The sequence below is a fragment of the Bufo gargarizans genome, chromosome 2, assembly GCF_014858855.1.
Source record: "Bufo gargarizans isolate SCDJY-AF-19 chromosome 2, ASM1485885v1, whole genome shotgun sequence".
NCBI classification, from domain to species: domain Eukaryota; kingdom Metazoa; phylum Chordata; class Amphibia; order Anura; family Bufonidae; genus Bufo; species Bufo gargarizans.
In genome coordinates this window covers 599,568,994-599,585,627 of record NC_058081.1, presented here as the reverse complement: position 1 = coordinate 599,585,627, position 16,634 = coordinate 599,568,994, and the positions used below count along the sequence as shown (strand labels likewise).

The 16,634-nt window shown below is 41.9% G+C and overlaps 1 protein-coding gene across 7 annotated transcripts in view; it reads right to left on the bottom strand.

Moving 5' to 3' along the window:
- The window catches only part of MIB2 (MIB E3 ubiquitin protein ligase 2), a 111,297-nt gene that overhangs the window by 16,816 nt on the left and 77,847 nt on the right, over positions 1–16,634 (bottom strand). For 5 of the 7 annotated variants that reach the window (XM_044281916.1, XM_044281917.1, XM_044281918.1 and 2 more), the window contains 6 exons: positions 15,190–15,294; positions 12,061–12,223; positions 7,237–7,370; positions 6,658–6,806; positions 5,023–5,179; positions 3,264–3,418 (listed from right to left, as the gene is read on the bottom strand). In XM_044281916.1, the coding sequence (XP_044137851.1) occupies positions 3,264–3,418; positions 5,023–5,179; positions 6,658–6,806; positions 7,237–7,370; positions 12,061–12,223; positions 15,190–15,294 (863 nt within the window). The remainder of the gene's footprint in view (positions 1–3,263; positions 3,419–5,022; positions 5,180–6,657; positions 6,807–7,236; positions 7,371–12,060; positions 12,224–15,189; positions 15,295–16,634) is intronic. The other 2 variants (XM_044281920.1, XM_044281921.1) reach the window with 1 other exon arrangement.

The window sequence follows — 16,634 nt, the reverse complement described above, 5'->3', positions numbered from 1 at the left end:
TGGAATTCACTGTTAAGGGGACGGGGTGCTGTAAAAGGTCACTGTTATGGGGGATATTGTCGATATCTTTTAACAACACACAGAAACATTAAATAAAAATAGATAAAATATACCCGTGCAAAGCCGGGTCCTTCTGCTAGTAATGTATAGCTTTGAAATATGCATAGGTAGAAGTTTTGATTCTGAATCTGTCATAAAGTAAGCCAATCAATAGTTTGTATAGTCAGATTTATGGGCAACAGATGGCATCCATCGAGACATATATCATTTACCATGGTTAACATCTTGCGCCATACATGTTATTTTTACTAGCAATATTAAAACATTCTTCTCAGGAGGAATCCTTTCCGTTTGTGGTGAATACCCGCTATGTGTTCTCTCTGTGGTTTACAAAAAACAAGTTGCGTAAAGGGAGAGATGATATTTCTAGGTTTTGGACACAACCTTAAGTGGCTGAAGAAATGCTGGAAAAAATGTCAAAGAATCTTATGAGTTGTGGACTCTTGGAAGAGATGCATTTAACAACCCATCTAAATGAGCTTGTGAAGTGCGACTATACTGATGACCTACCCTCAGAATACACCATCAATTCTACATCGGTGGGGGTCCGACTTCCGGCACCTATGCATATGCTGTGAAGATACGAGATGTGCAGCACCTGAAACTATGGATACTGGAAGCCTGTGCTAGCATTTCTCCTGCGGTGTTGCTATCAGTGTGTGAAGAGTGGGAGAAGAGGGTTGCATTGACAATCCAACACAATGGGCAGCACATTGAACACATTTTATAAGTGGTCAGAAACTTGTAAATAACTCATGAAAGAATAAAGTTATGTTAAAACCAAGCACACCATTGTTTTTCTTGTGAAATTCCCAATAAGTTTGATGTGTCACATGACTCTCTTCCTATTGAAAAAACAAAAGTTGGAATTTAAAGTGGCCGACTTCAAAATGGCCACCATGGTCACCACCCATCTTGAAAAGTTTCCCCCCTCACATATACTAATGTGCCATTCCCATTTTATTAAGGTGTATCCATATAAATGGCCCACCCTGAACTATGCCCGACTTTACACTGCACTTATAGAGCCAGTTGGGAAGGGGGGGAGGGTTCTAATTTTAACTATAGTGACTGAAGAGAGGCTTGACCACGCTGAATATCTTTGTAACAAAAAGGTATTAATTGCTAAAATGCCTAAAAGAATGTTTTCTGCCAAATCAAATATAAATTATATGGTGGCACAAGCCCTTTAAACTGCTGCTACCAAATCTCCATCCTCCATTCAATTTATATAGGGTAGGGATCAGCAACCTCCAGCTGTTCTGAAACTACAACTCCTTTCACTTCTCTGGGAGTTACAAATAAAGCTAAGCAAGTGCGCATGCTGGGAGTTGTAGTTTCACAGCAGCTGGAGTGACGAAGGTTGCTGATCCCTGATATAAGGGATAGGAAGTCACAACCTCTGCTTAAAAAAAAAAACAAAAAACAAAAAAAAAACAACCCGAGTTTGGTAAAAGTTTTTTTTTTACAGTAGAAATTAATTTTTGAACGTATTACCCGAAGTCTCATGAGAGTTTGCGAAGTAATAGCTTTGACTCATCGGAGCCAATACATTCTAATACTGTACGAAGCTCCTGCTCCGTACAGTATTCTAACAAGGATTTATGCGAATCGACTTTGGATGTTTCATCCAAAGTCGATTTGCTCATCCCTAATTAAAAGCTATATACACCATTGGGGGCAATTTTTTTTCTTATTGCTTTGTACTCATTTTGAACTAAAAATATTTTTTTAAACTGGTCTTTATTAAAAATATGGAGTCTTCTTTTCTGTACAGAACCGACATGCTCTAGTACAGTGATGGTGAACCTTTTACAGACTGCACACAGCAATTTAACCTGAATACTACAGTCCAATATAGTATATCTTTCATGTACCGGTACTTTATCATTTAGCTATAATATCCTGCCTGCATTCAGTGCGCTGCCTGTGCTGTTCATAGTGCAACCTGCGCTGATGAATGGCAGGAAAAGTCTAAGGCATATTGGTACACCATAGACTTTTTCCAGGGTGCGAGTGCCCACAGATAGGTCTCTGAGTGCCGCCTCTGGCACCTGTGCCATAGGTTTGCCATCACTGCTCTAGTAGCACCGTTTGGATTTTCTCTCTTACTGATAGCAATGTGGCTTAAATAAGAGCTTATGACCTCTCAGTGGTTTAGAGATAAGGGTTATTAGATGACCACAAAGTGAAAGCAAAAATGGTTAACCCTTTGTGACAGAACAGCTCAATATTTTTAATAAAGGCCAATAAAAAAAAAAAAAAAATTGCCAAAAATGAGTAACATGGAATCATAAAAACTAAAATTGCCTCCTAAGGTGTACATAGCCATTAAAGCTGATGACAGGATGCACTGCTGCAGTGACCCTCAGCTGTAATTTTCAGGGGAACTTGGCAGCAAGTGTTCAAGTTTTCTGCAGCGCCACCACAGGGGAAAAGAAGCATTACACCATTCAGATTTCAATCAATCAGCTGTTGGTGTTATACACAGATGTGCTGGACCCTCCAGAGAGAGAGGGGGAGTTGCTCTTGTAGCTTCTCTTTTCTCCGGTTAATTGATGTAGGCCCTAAAAGTCAGACCCTATGCTATGCCAGAATGCACAAATGGGGTTTCTAAACTCAACAGCTCCTCTAACTGCAATGTGGGTGACAGTCTAACAGCCTAAGGCTACGTTCACATCACCGTTCAGCCTTTCCGTTCTCCTGTTCCGTTTAGGGGCAGGAGAACGGAAAGGACAGATAAGCACATAACTGATGCCAAACGGAGCCCTTAGGACCCCATAGACTATAATGGGGTCCGTTATGTTTCCGCTCAGAAGATGATTTTTAAGCGGAGACAAAAGTTGTGCATGCAGGAATTTTGCCTCCGCTTAAAAATCATCTTCTGAGCGAAAACATAACGGACCCCATTATAGTCTATGGGGTCCTAAGGGCTCCGTTTGACTCAGTTTGGCGTCAGTTATGTGCTTATCCGTCCTTTCCGTTCTCCTGCCCCTAAACGGAGCAGGAGAACGGAAAGGCTGAACGGTGATGTGAACGAAGCCTTAGCGGCAGCTACTTGTGGTGCACGCGTGGTCGTATAATACAGTGTTAAGATGTTCAAAGCAAACACTCCAGGTAATCTGTCTGGTCGATATAAGTAACGTCACTGTGATGTGTCCCAATGTCAGAAGATGAAGAGGATCAGAAGATAAAACACTTACAAGACATTTCCTTTCAGAGCCGAGTGATGTAGAAGATTAAAGCCTTGCTGATTCTGGATGGTGAAATCAATGTTGGGTACATCAGTAAGGATCTCAATGATACTTTTGAAATCTGCAGTGATGGCATAGTGCAGCGGAGTATCCCCATGTAAGTCCTAGAAGCACAGACAGGAGGTTTCACAACGAGCCGTATAGTTTACTGCGGGTTCATCAATGCTTCATAGGTGTGGCACCTGAAACTAATGTGCACTACCCTATAGGTAGGTGCGACTCCATTAGACCTAGTAGTATTGGAATTTCTAACCTTCTGTGCAGACTGTGCTGTCTGAAGAGCCCGTGTTTGCTGACTGAGTATTGCCACAGCCAGGCTGCCTAAAGGGAGTGCATCATATGAAAATAATCTATTGTAAAACTCACAATTTACATTACATATATTGGGGGTCATTTATTAAGACCAGCATTTTAGACGGCGGTCTTAATATCCCCTACAGCTGGTGGTGGATCTGCTAGCGTTATGAAGAGGTGCAGGAGGATCCACTGCCACTTCTAAATATAGGACGCTTCCTTGACGTCTTACATCTAGACCATTATCTATGCCTAAACCTTCCCCGCCCATTTTTTTTTATACCTGGCGTGAGCAGGGAAAAGTCACAGACTGCAGTGCAAAGGACCTATGTGCCGCAACCTGTGACAGAAATAGGCCTAATATAGGCGTATTTCTAGGTAGTAAATGACCCCCATTGTTCTTTCAGTATTGGCAGAGTTTTCTTTCTAATTTTCAACATCATTATCTAGACACTACCCACTGAGCTTCATAATAGGCTGATACTTCCTGTTCTACAGAGATCATCTGGCATCTGTCAGTAGCCATCTCATTATCATCATAGGCAGGATTTCAATTAAAGGTATCCCCTCTATACAGATAAGGCTGGGTTCACACTTCAGTTATTTGGTCAGTTATTTCCATCAGTTACTGTGAGCCAAAACTAGGTGCGGGTCGAAAACACAGAAAAGGTGAATTTCTTTTCATTACACCTGATCTATGAGTAGGCTTCACTACTGATCAAAATAACTGACCAAATAACTGAAGTGTGAACTCAGCTTTAGCCTACATGCACATGAATGTTTGTGTTTTGAGGTCCGCCCCAAAAAACGGATGATGTCCGTATGGCATCCTTTTTTTTTGCGGATCCATCGTAACAATGCCTATCCTTGTCCGCAAAACTGACAAGGATAGGACATGTTATATTTTTTTGTCAGGGCTACAAAATGGAGAAATGGATGCGGACAGCCCACAGAGTTCTGTCCGCATCATTTGCGGCCCCATTGAAGTGAATGGGTCTGCACCCGAGCCGCAAAAAAATGCCAAACCACGTTCGTGTGCATCTAGGCTAACACAGGATCCAATATGCACAATACATGCTGGTCCTTCCCCATCCCTGCACAATGACCTCTGCATAGGTCAAAGAACATGCTCACAACATTGCCACAGAAGTCAAAGCGTTCTCTCCAGGCATGAAAGACAATTCATAATCATGTACAGAGGAAAAAAAAAAAAAAAGAATCGAGAAAACTGATCAGAATAATAGAATATTTTTTTAGCATCTGTATTTACTTAGATTTCCTTTAAAAGAAAATACTAAAAGATCCCTTCAATACAGATTACAGAAGGTGGATATTTTATGCCAAGTGTAATAAATATGCACTCATATGACAAATGCCTTATTCTTCTAGTCTGTCAAAAATATTAACCCCTTACCTGCATGTTGATGGCAGAATTAGGAATACATAGGACCTGCACCACATCTGTGAAGCCTTTATTGACGGCAATGTACAGAGCAGAGCACTTGACATTGTTGAGGAGTTCTGCATTGGCTCCCTTGGCCAATAAAACTCTGATGACAGCAGCCTGGTTTCTGTGAAGAAACGACAGCAAATGAGAAAACTCAAACCTCACCTAACTATAAGAATCAATCTGTATGACAGTTTTGATTCTGTCAAATGTAACGAGGAGAGAGAGCCATTTGTGTGCTTCTCTCTCTTCGATCTATGGATCGGGGGGAAATTCCATCAAAATAGCCCCCACCGATCTGTACTTTTAATGTCTCCGACAAAAAAAGCTTTGCAAAAGGTTAGCGACCCTTTGAGGGACCTTTCAGTACAAGAACATCAAAAGCAATGGCATTCTGTCCGCATCAGTATGTCCATTCCGTAGCCCTGTCAAAAAATAGAACATGTCCTATTCTTGTCCATTTTAGGCATTGTTACAATAGATCTGCAAAAAAAAAAAAAAAAAACGGATGGCATACGGAAGTCATCCATTTTTTTTTTTTTTTGCGGATAAGCAATTTGCAGACCGCAAAACACATACGGTCGTGTGCATGTAGCCTAAAACAGACGGAAGCGATAATAGCCTAAATATTTCTTTATTTCTTTTTCAGTGGATACCTTCTGATTTGAATGAGCCTACTGGATGGGGAAATGGCTGTATTGTGGCACTTCTTAATGACCTAGACAGCAGTAGGTGTATGGCAGCAAGAGGGCCACATGCACCCCGGGGTTCCCTCCTTGTGGCCCCCAATTTCCTTTCGGTCTCATTTTAATTATGTTTTCTTTACTTTATTGGGCTAGTGGGCTGGGAGGATTAATTGGGGAGCATGTGGCCTTTACACGGGTTAAGAATCTTAAAAATAATCGCCAACTAGTATTTTTAAGAACACTCGTTAGCGATTATCTGGTGGTGTGAATGTACCACCGATTACATGATGAACATACTCATTCATCGGTTAATCAGATCGTTTGTGCGTACACAAAATCTGTCGTTTTCCGGCAGCAGATCGTGCTGTGTAAACACAATCAGCTGTTAGCAAACAACAAGTCTGTATAGTGAAGAGCGATGGCATTAGCGATCAGGTCTCCCCATACTCTGGAGGAGATCTCTGCATATAAATGCAGCGATCTTCTCCACCAGCGAGCTGCAGATTGTCAGGAAGGAACGCTTCCTTCCTGATAATTTGGTGCTTTGTCTTCCCATGTAAGGGTGCATTTACACCAACAGATTATCTGACCAAATTCTGTCCGAATCAGACCAATAGTTTGGGTGTAGGACAAAAGATCTGTGTGTATAAACGGCCATCTGACCAATGATTGGTCCGAAAATCTGTCAGATAATCTGTGACTTGCCGCTGCCTTATTGGTCTCCAAAAGAGGTGTTTGCTATTTAAATACAGTATACACTACACCCCAAGGGGGTGCAACTGCATCAGCTACAATAGTTTAATCGAAAGGAAGCCAATTCTTATGATGCTAATAGTATAGTTCCTCCTAAATTATAGTTACTGTATATTCCCTCTATGCCACTGCCATCTCTCTTCACGGTTTTGACACATCTTACCCATAAGCAGCATAATGTAAAGCAGAATCCCCCTCGTCATCCTTAAGGTCAATGTTTGCGTTGGCTTGAAGCAAGACCTTCACCACCTCCAAATGTCCCAAGTGGGATGCCACCTGCAGGGCTGTCCTGCCTTCATTCCTTACATCCACCTATCACGGAAAAAAAGAGGCAATCATGAACCTTACAAGCAGTTTTTAGAGAACATGGTCTCCGATACAGAGGTATTCTTGGTAATATAACGCCAAGTGTCAAGCTTCTGCTGCGTATCCCGCTGGAGGTGACACAGTCATTTCTTTTCTGGTTTTGACGTGGGTCATAGTGTAATGTACTTGAAACTTCTTTTTAATCAGCTGTAATGACTGTGATTTTAAGCCGGTCGGGTTCTGGTTTGCCTCATTTTAAGGGGAGGAATCCTGCTGGAGGGCGGCCAAATCCATCAAACCAAGCCCCGGAGAATGAAGTAAAAGGGCTATTCTAAGAGGAGGAATCCACTGGGAATACAGACTTAATCCAATGATTTTTCTGACTGCAGGGATAATGATGACAATTATATAAGAGCCTACAGATTACTAGAGGTACCTTGTCTGGGTGTTTCAGCAGCATTTCCCTCACTCGGCCTGTGTTCCCCTGGGCTGCTTCAATAACTAAAGAGCTTGGACTTTCATAATCAGTCTTCTGAGCAAGTATCTTCTCTAAGATGGACACCAAGGTACCTGCCAAAAAAATCAAATAAAAAGGACCTTTGACAGGGTCACTTAGATAAGTCAATATGTCAATATTCAACACCAATTTTCTGTCGGTAAAGAGTACATTTACTTTGAGTACCATTTTACTATTCAAGTGCGCATACAATAACATCAAACTGCAAATACAGGTTATCTTTATACATATACTGCTCCGGGATTACATGTCTTCTATTCCATTTATATTCAGAGCAGCCTTCACCAGACCATGGTCATGGGATCACAATACTAAAGCTTAGACTCTGTTCACAGCTCATCAGAGCCTTCTATCAGATGTATAGTTCAGGAGTATTCCCTAATGCAGAGATCCCCAACCATTGGGCTGCCGACCAGTATGGGGCCGTGGATCAAAAATATGGGGCCGCACGTGGTGCTGAAGTTGAATGGTAGGGACGGGAAGCATTGGCTCCTGTGCCCCATCGTTTAGCCTCATAGGCTGAAGACTGCTAGGCCTAAGGCCTGAGGCAGTGGTATGGTGCAGGGTGGTCACGATCATCATTGCGACCTCCTGTATTGGTGTACAAGCAGTGCGACAATGTCTTCACACCTAGCGATGACGATAATTGCGACCGTCTGCGCTGTGATCAAGGTAGCCGGGGCCAGAGGCTGGAAGAGACAGCAGGAGTGAGGTGAGCATTTAAATTTTTTTTGTTTGTGGACACTACTGGGGGACACTATATGTTAAGAGGATACTACTGGGGACATTATAATATGTACAGATAGCATTGTGAAAAGGCCTCTACTGGGGGCACTATATGTTAAAGGACTGTTTCACAGGTGCATTGTGGCTTTCCGGTTTAGAGATTCGGCAGAGGACCTTAAAACCGGAATTAAACGGATCCATGCCATTTATATCCGTTTGTATTAACCCCTTCAGGACCCTGCCATTTTTCATCTTAAGGACCAGGCCATTTTTTGATAATCTGACATGTGTCCGTTTATGTGGTGATAACGTCAAAACGCTTTGACTTATACAGGCCATTCTGAGATTGTTTTCTCGTCACATATTGTACTTTATGACAGTGTTAAATTTGAGTCAAAAAAATTTCATTTTTATTTATAAAAAAAAATACCAAATTTACCAAAAATGTTGAAAAATTCGCGATTTTCAAAATTTTAATTTCTCTGCTTTTAAAACAGATAGTGATACCTCCTAAAATAGTTATTACTTTACATTTCCCATATGTCTGCTTCATGTTTGGATCACTTTGTAAATTACATTTCTTTTTTTGGGACGTTAGAAGGCTTAGAAATTTAGAAGCAAATCTTGAAATTTTTTAGAAAATTTCCAAAACCCACTTTTTAAGGACCAGTTCAGGTCTGAAGTCACTTTGTGGGGCTTCTATAGTAGAAACCACCCAAAAATGACCCCATTTTAGAAATTACACCCCTCAAGGTATTCAAAATTGATTTTTACAACTTTCTTCACCCTTTAGGTGTTCCACAAGAATTAAAGGAAAATTTAGATAAAATTTCAGAATTCACTTTTTTGGCAGATTTTCCATTTTAATAATTTTTTTCCAGTAACAAAGCAAGGGTTAACAGTCAAACATTGGCATTGCACAGAAGGAAAGGAAAGCCATGTAGTTTTTGGAAGGTAGATTTTACTGGGATAATTTTTAAGTTGCCATGTCACATTTGAAGACCCCCCTGGATGCAACCCTAGAGTAGAAACTCCCCCCCTTACCCCTAAAAAAAAAAAAAAAAAAAAAAAAACAGACCCCATTTTGAAAACTACGGGATAAGGTGGCAGTTTTGTTGGTACTATTTTAGGGTACATATGATTTTTGGTTGCTCTATATTACACGTTTTGTGAGGAAAGGTAACAAAAAATTGCTGTTTTGGCACCGTTTTATTTTTTGTTATTTACAATGTTCATCTGACAGGTTAGATCATGTAGTATTTTTATAGAGCAGGTTGTTACGGACGCAACAATACCAAATATGACTACTTTTTGGGGTTGTTTGTTTCAGTTTTACATAATAAAGCATTTAAAATAAAAATAAGATTTTTTAGTGTCTCCATATTCTGAAAGCCATAGTTTTATTTTTATTTTTTGGGCGACTGTCTTATGTAGGGGCTCATTTTTTTCAGTATGAGATGACATTTTGATTGGCACTATTTTAGGGTGCATATGCCTTTTTGATCGCTTGCCATGACACTTTTTGTGATGTAAGGTGACAAAGAATGGCTTTTTTGACACCGTTTTTATTTTATCTTTTTTATGGTGTTCACCTGAGGGGTTAGGTCTTGTGGTATTTTTATAGAGCAGGTTGTTATGGACGCGGCGATACCAAATAGGTCTACTTTTTTATTTTTTTACATTCAACACAATAAAAGCATAAAAAAAATAATAATCATGTTTTAGTCTCTCCATTCTGAGAGCCATAGTTTCTTTTATTTTTATTGTCTTAGGTAGGGGCTCATTTTTTGCAGGATGAGGTGAAAGTTAGATTGGTACTATTTTGGGAGGCGTATGCCTTTTTGATTGCTTCGTGTTTCACTTTTAGTGATGTAAGGTGACCCCCAAAAGATTTTCAGCCCAGTTTTTATTTTTTGTTCAACTGAGTGGTTACGTTATGTGATATTTTTATAGAGCCAGTTGATATGGACGCGGTGATACCCAATATGTCTACTATTTTTTTACAATTTGCTTTTTACTTTATTTTGGGAAAAGGACGCTTTTGGGAAAAGGACGCTTTTTTTTTACTTGAAAAAATTTTGTTTGTAAACTATTTTTTTTTACTTATTTTTTTACTTTATTTTTTGTCCCACTCTGGGACTTCAAATTTTGGAGGGCTGATCCCCTTTACAATGCATCACAATACTTCTGTATTGTGATGCATTGGTTGTATGTGTATTACTCAATGTAGTTCACTTACAGCCTGCTTGCCTGTGAGATCCAGGGGGCTGGATCTCACAGGCTGACACAAATGGCAGCCATGATGCCTAAGGAAGGCATCAGGCTGCCGTCAGGTCCCGGTCACAGCAGAGCAGGGACCCGATGGCCACCCTCGCCGATCCTGCACGTGCCGCGGTCAGCGCTGACCACGGCAGTGTGAGGGTTAATGCGCCGGCATCAGTGTTTTTACCGATGTCGGCGAATACAGTAGAGGTCCGGCTATCAGTGACTGACAGACCCCTGCCACAGCTCCTGCACCCGCCCGATTATACCGCCATACAATCAATGACAAATTATATTTTTTTCGTCAACAAAAAAAAACTGATCAGGCACCACTGACTTAGGGCTCATGCACATGACCGTGTGCTGCCCGTGGTCGTATGGCGGGTCCGCAATACACAAGCACCGACCATGTACATCACAGATCGCGGACTCAATCACTTCAATGGGTCCGCAATCCGGGAGATGCGGAACAGAGGCAAGGAATGTAAGCCCACGGAAGCTTCAAGGTGAATGGGTCTGGATCTGTCTGCAGCCGCCACACAGATGTTGCCGTGCATTGGGGACCGCAAATTGCGGTCCCCAATGCATGGAATGGCCAGCACACGGTAGTGTGCATGAGCCCTTACATTGATTTTCATGCTGGATCCAGTTTTCTCAGTTTTACAGACCGGACACAAAACCGCACCTTACAGAGGTTGTGTGTCCGGTCAAAAAAACGCTACAAAACGGAACGGCATGCATCCTGCTCAGTTTTGTCCCCATTGATCATGAATGATGTGTAGACCGGAGACGTCTTCATAGGACTGAAGAGGAAAAAAAAAAAAAAAACGACTTCACCAGCTAAACATGATTATTAAGGACTGGGACCTAAATTGTTCAGGAATTTAAATGTCTAAGTGACAAGTTATACTAAATCTTTTTCCACAAAACTGTATATCAATCTGCCCAGCTCCTTCTGCTCTATAACCTGCTGCCTGCAGCTCACACGCCATGTTCAATATGACCGTTTCTCATTAACCCATGCCACTGTAAAGTGGCATATGTTGCCCATTGGCCTTGCTGTATATGTTTTTGTCGGGGGCCCTGTACAGGAAACTGCCATTCACTGCACTTTCCATTACAGTGAATGTATGCCTAGAGGTATCTCCCAGAGAAAAAGAAATCAAAAGGAAAACTGGTAAAAAACGTATTTTGACCGCTTTTTCCGGCGCTTGCTTGGAAGGATTCAGACCCAAGTCATCAGACAGATAAGCGGTTAACTTTTATTTGCATGGTAATCAACGCGTTTCGAGGGCTGGATTGCGCTCTTCTTCAGGACTGTATACACTTATGATACCTTGATGTCTCCTGTCCTTTTTCACTGCTCCTTTTCAGACAGAACTGTTCTCTCTGCAACTACTGTGCCCTAGGCACTTTGACAGGACCAGGCAGTGAAAAGGTCATCGCACCTGGCCCTGTCAATCAAACTGGAGAGGCAGCTGCAGAGAGAGAGCTGATCTTCTAGGAGTAATGGCAACGCCCCCGTTGCTCCTAGAGGCTCATTTGCATACATTAAAACATAATTTTTCTCAGCAATGCAGACACCTATAAGCATGGGACCAACACAGATGCTTTCAGATTCACATGCAACAGGTCAGCCAGTGTCATAGGGACAAATCTGCTGACAGATGCCCTTTAAATGAGCCTTCCAACAAGTGTGAATTATCCCTAGTGGAGACCTCCTTCCATTACTACATTACTTGTATCTGCACTTACGTTTCGGTTCCTTGGCGTTTTCTGTTGTCATCAAGTTCGCATCGTCATCTCTCTGATACGATGTCAGGCAGGCTGGATTGAAGGTCCAGGACTGGCCGCCAACAGACACTCTCATGTCTCCGTCCTCAAACACTTTGATGACTTTGCCAATCTGGCCTAGTGCCTGAGCAACAAAATGGGGATAGTAAAACAGTGATTAGCGTTCGCTTCAGCAGACAGTAGCGGCTGTGACATTTTCCCAGCTTCCTTGCACAAAATATAATGTGAGCTGTAATTAATCCATTACATGTTTTTACAGATGAAGAAAAGAGGACAGATTTATAAAATATACTCTAATTATTAGATGTAACATAACGCCGAGGAGGAGCCCTACTGTGTGCGAAGAGCTTACAATTCTGAGGTGTCATTTAGATTCGTTTAACCTCTATAGATTTCTTTAACAGACGATTTGGCCTTCAGGATGCAGCAATTTATTTTTTATCATTGCTTTCGGAGAACCAGAACTTTATTTTTCCAGCGAAGCAGCTGTTTGAGGATTTGTTCTCTTCTTTATTCTACAGGTCATTGTGTTTATGCTGATACCAGATAGGCATAACTTTTTTTTTTTATATATACATATATATATATATATATATATATATATATATATACCGTATATATTTTATTTATTAATACTTTTTAGTAAGGCTACTTTCACACTAGTGTTTCTATTTTCCGGCATTGAGATCCGTCATAGGGTCTCAATACCGGTAAAAAGCGCTTTAGTTTTGTCCCCATTCATTGTCAATGGGGATAAAACGTAACTGAACAGAACGGAGTGCCCAAAAATGCATTCTGTTCCGTTCTCATACAGGATGCTGCAGTTTGTTTTCCGTCCTGGGATGCGGAGCAAAACAGTCATGACCCACAATGCAAGTCAATGGGGACGGATCCGTTTTCTCTGACACAGATCCGTCTTGGCTATGTTAAAGATAATACAACCGAATCCGTTCACAACAGATGCAGATTCAGCAAAAACACTAGTGTAAAAATAGCCTTAGAAGTATTTTTCAGTAAATTAAAAATCAAGCAGTTCCACGTTTTTTTTTTAAAGCTATGAATTACACGTTTTTTTTTAGAGATTGTTTCCTCTAATCGCTGATCTAACAATGCAATATTTCTGCACTGCAGTGTATTACTGTCTGCTAATACAAGGCAACCTTTTAGGCCTACCATATACACAAGGGGACATCCTCTAGAGGAAAGGTTTCTTCATCATCATAGAAGAGGATTATTTACGGTAAGAGCAGTGAGACTATGGAACTCTCTGCCTGAGGAGGTGGTGATGGTGAGTACAATAAAAGGAATTCAAGAGGGGCCTGGATGTATTTCTGGAGTGTAATAATATTACAGGTTATAGTTACTAGATTTCTGGAGAAGGGTTGTTCATTCAGGGAGTTATTCAGATTGCTTGATTGGCGTTGGGAAGGGATTTTTTCCCCTTAAAATGAGGAAAATTGGCTTCTACCTCATGAGGGTTTTCTGTCTTCCTCCGGATCAACTTTGCAGGCTAACAGGCTGAAATGGATGGACAGATGTTCTTTTTTCAGCGTTACAAACTATGCAGGGCCATTTGTTCAGCCTCAGGGCTGATACGGCAACCCATGGAAAATCACAACTGCATCACAGGAGTGCCGCTGGTGTAACAGAGGAGTAACATGACGTTCCTGAATTTCTAACCAGGCCCACAAACTATCAAGTTCCATTTATAGTACTAGATGCGAAGGCCTGGAGATTAATTTGCATCTCTTAGGCCTGAGCGTGTCCGGATTAGGTCCGGAAGCGTCCCGGTGCATTGCGGCAAACCCGCACGAGTAGGAACGCAATTGCAGTCAGTGCGTTTTGCATGCGCGTGATAGATCATGTGACGGACCATGTGATGAACGTAATGACGTCATCTAAGGTCCTATTCTTCACAAAAAGACAGAAGAGATGCCGGCTGCGTGAACAAGTGGATTAAGGTGAGTTAAATATTTTATTTTTTTAACCCCTCCAGCCCTATTGTACTATGCATTCTGTATTCAGAATACTATTATTTTCCCTTATACCCATGTTATAAGGGAAAATAATAATGATCGGGTCCCCATCCCGATCGTCACCTAGCAACCGTGCATGAAAAATCGCCCTGCATCCGCACTTGCTTGCGGATGCTTGCGATTTTCAAGCAACCCCATTCATTTCTATGGGGCCTGCGTTACGTGAAAAATGAACAAAATAGAGCATGCTGCGATTTTCACGCAACGCACAAGTGATGCGTGAAAATCACCGCTCATGTGCACAGCCCCATAGAAATGAATGGGTCCGGATTCAGTGCGGGTGCAATGCGTTCACCTCACGCATTGCACCCGCGCGGAAATCTCGCCCGTGTGAAAGGGGCCTTATAGTTACCCCGAATGGTGCAGTGAACATTACAGATTTACAATGAAGCTACCAGTACGGCAATTTTAGCCCTGATCACAGGCGGACTGGGCATAGACTCTACAGGGAAATTTCCCAATAGGCTGCTGCCTTGGGGACTGCCTGAGCCATCCTCATAACCGCTGGGTACATAACAATCTGATGCTCTCAGCATAAATGGTAGGAGCATCCGGTACTTATGCACCTGCCTGGCGGCCACAGGTACTCTTCTGAATTCACTATCCTTAGCACACTGACACAGCTGGATACTGCAGCAGGGGCAGCAGTATTTTGGCCTGCACTGTGGCATTTGGTTCTAGTGGGTCGCTATTTTGTGCTACACTACGATGCCTACTTGTGTTGTCCTGCCTTCTATCAATTTGGACCCGCCTACAACACAGGACACTTTTAGGTCGTTTTCCAGGGCCCCGTTGAGTTCCCAGTCCGCTACTGGTCCCTGGCCCAAATTTTTGAGAACATGGATAAGGTGATGCATTTGGACCCAGTAGCCCTGTGACTGATCGATCATTCTGAAGGATCACATTTGGCTACACTAAAAATTTGTTCAAAATGGTGAGTGATCTGAGAGCCAAGAACAGACAGGTGAGGATTTGACAAATTTGCACAGAGAATTAAATAATACTGATAAGCAGCACGGTGCAGATTTTGTGCTTGCTGTTTAACTTCACTCACAGGGGCCATATCATCTGTCCATTCCCCATGACCAACTTGTAGCTTCTTGACTGTATCCATGTCATCCATCACACGCACAACATCACCAACCCAAATGCTGCTGTGCTATAAAAGGAAAGAAAAATAATAAAACAAAAAGCTTGTTTCTATCACAATGGAAAGGGAGCAACTTATGAAACATTCAAGGCGTTTTGGAGAGTGTAAAAAGGTAATTTCATACTTTGACACTAGGGGGAAGCACTAAGCAGTGAACACACTTATCACACCACCAAGAGCAAGTAGCGGCACAAATGTGATGGCATGTACAAATCATTCTTTACACCCACCATCTCCAGCAGAGACACCAGGGGGCACTGAGAGCCAGCAAATCAAATGCCCAGGCGCCGCTACCATTACACTCATGGATAAGTCAAGGAGTCAACACAGTCTTTTGTGTCCATGGAGAACAAATGTGACATCTTGGTTTTAAAGGCGTTTCTGCAGCTCTTACTAATGAGCAATTCAGATGAAGCATGAACCACTGGTCTGAACTTCATATATCCATCCGTTTCAATTTCATTTAGACTCTAAGCTCTTAGGTCACCATTTCGCATAATTATGACCTTGAGTACTTTTTGGCAAATTATGTAAAATCCAGAATATCACTGATTATAAAATGACAAATCACAAAGTGTCAGGCTGTGTGTCAGAGGCTCCATTAAAGGGGGTCTGTCACCACATTTTCACACATGAAAGGGAATATGTCCATTCTGAAACAACCCCCAAAAAAGAGTAAGCGGTCCATAGTTTAAGTGGCGCAGAGTCCAGTTATGTAATTTTCATTTTCAATTCAGTTTTTAATTTAAATTTTCATACTTGCATTTCAATGCTGTGCTGTCTGAAACAAGCAGTAAAATACATTGAGAGGACTCCTCCAAGTCCTCTCCATTATGTGTGCGAGCGCGGGAGTCCTCTCAATGGATTTTAATGTTGGTTTGTGGGAGCACAGCGCCCGAATAAAAGTGAGCATGAAAATAAAAATTACATAAGCAGACTCTGCGTCACTTTTTACAGCTTAATCGAGTTTAAGGGGGGGCTTTGCAGAGCTGACAGATTCCCTTTAAAGAATTCCTGGTGCCCTCTAGGTGCCATTACCAGTAACACAAACCATACCTTTTGATCTTTGTTTATTTTCCTAACTCCATAAAAAAATATTTTAAGTCATATGCAAATTAGCTGAAAGAGTCCAAATGGCGGTTCCCAAGGATAAGGGCACTCAGCCGCTCCCATGTAATCTTAGCCCCACTTTCCCCCTTGAGGTCTTCTTTGCACCTCCTTCAGCTTTCTACATCAGCAAGCATCTAGATGAAGTACTTAACGGGCCCTGGAGGACTCTTCTTGTGCCTGCGCAGTTGGCACCCTATGCTGTACAAGCTTGTTGCACACGTGCAGTGGGGTACAGAGTG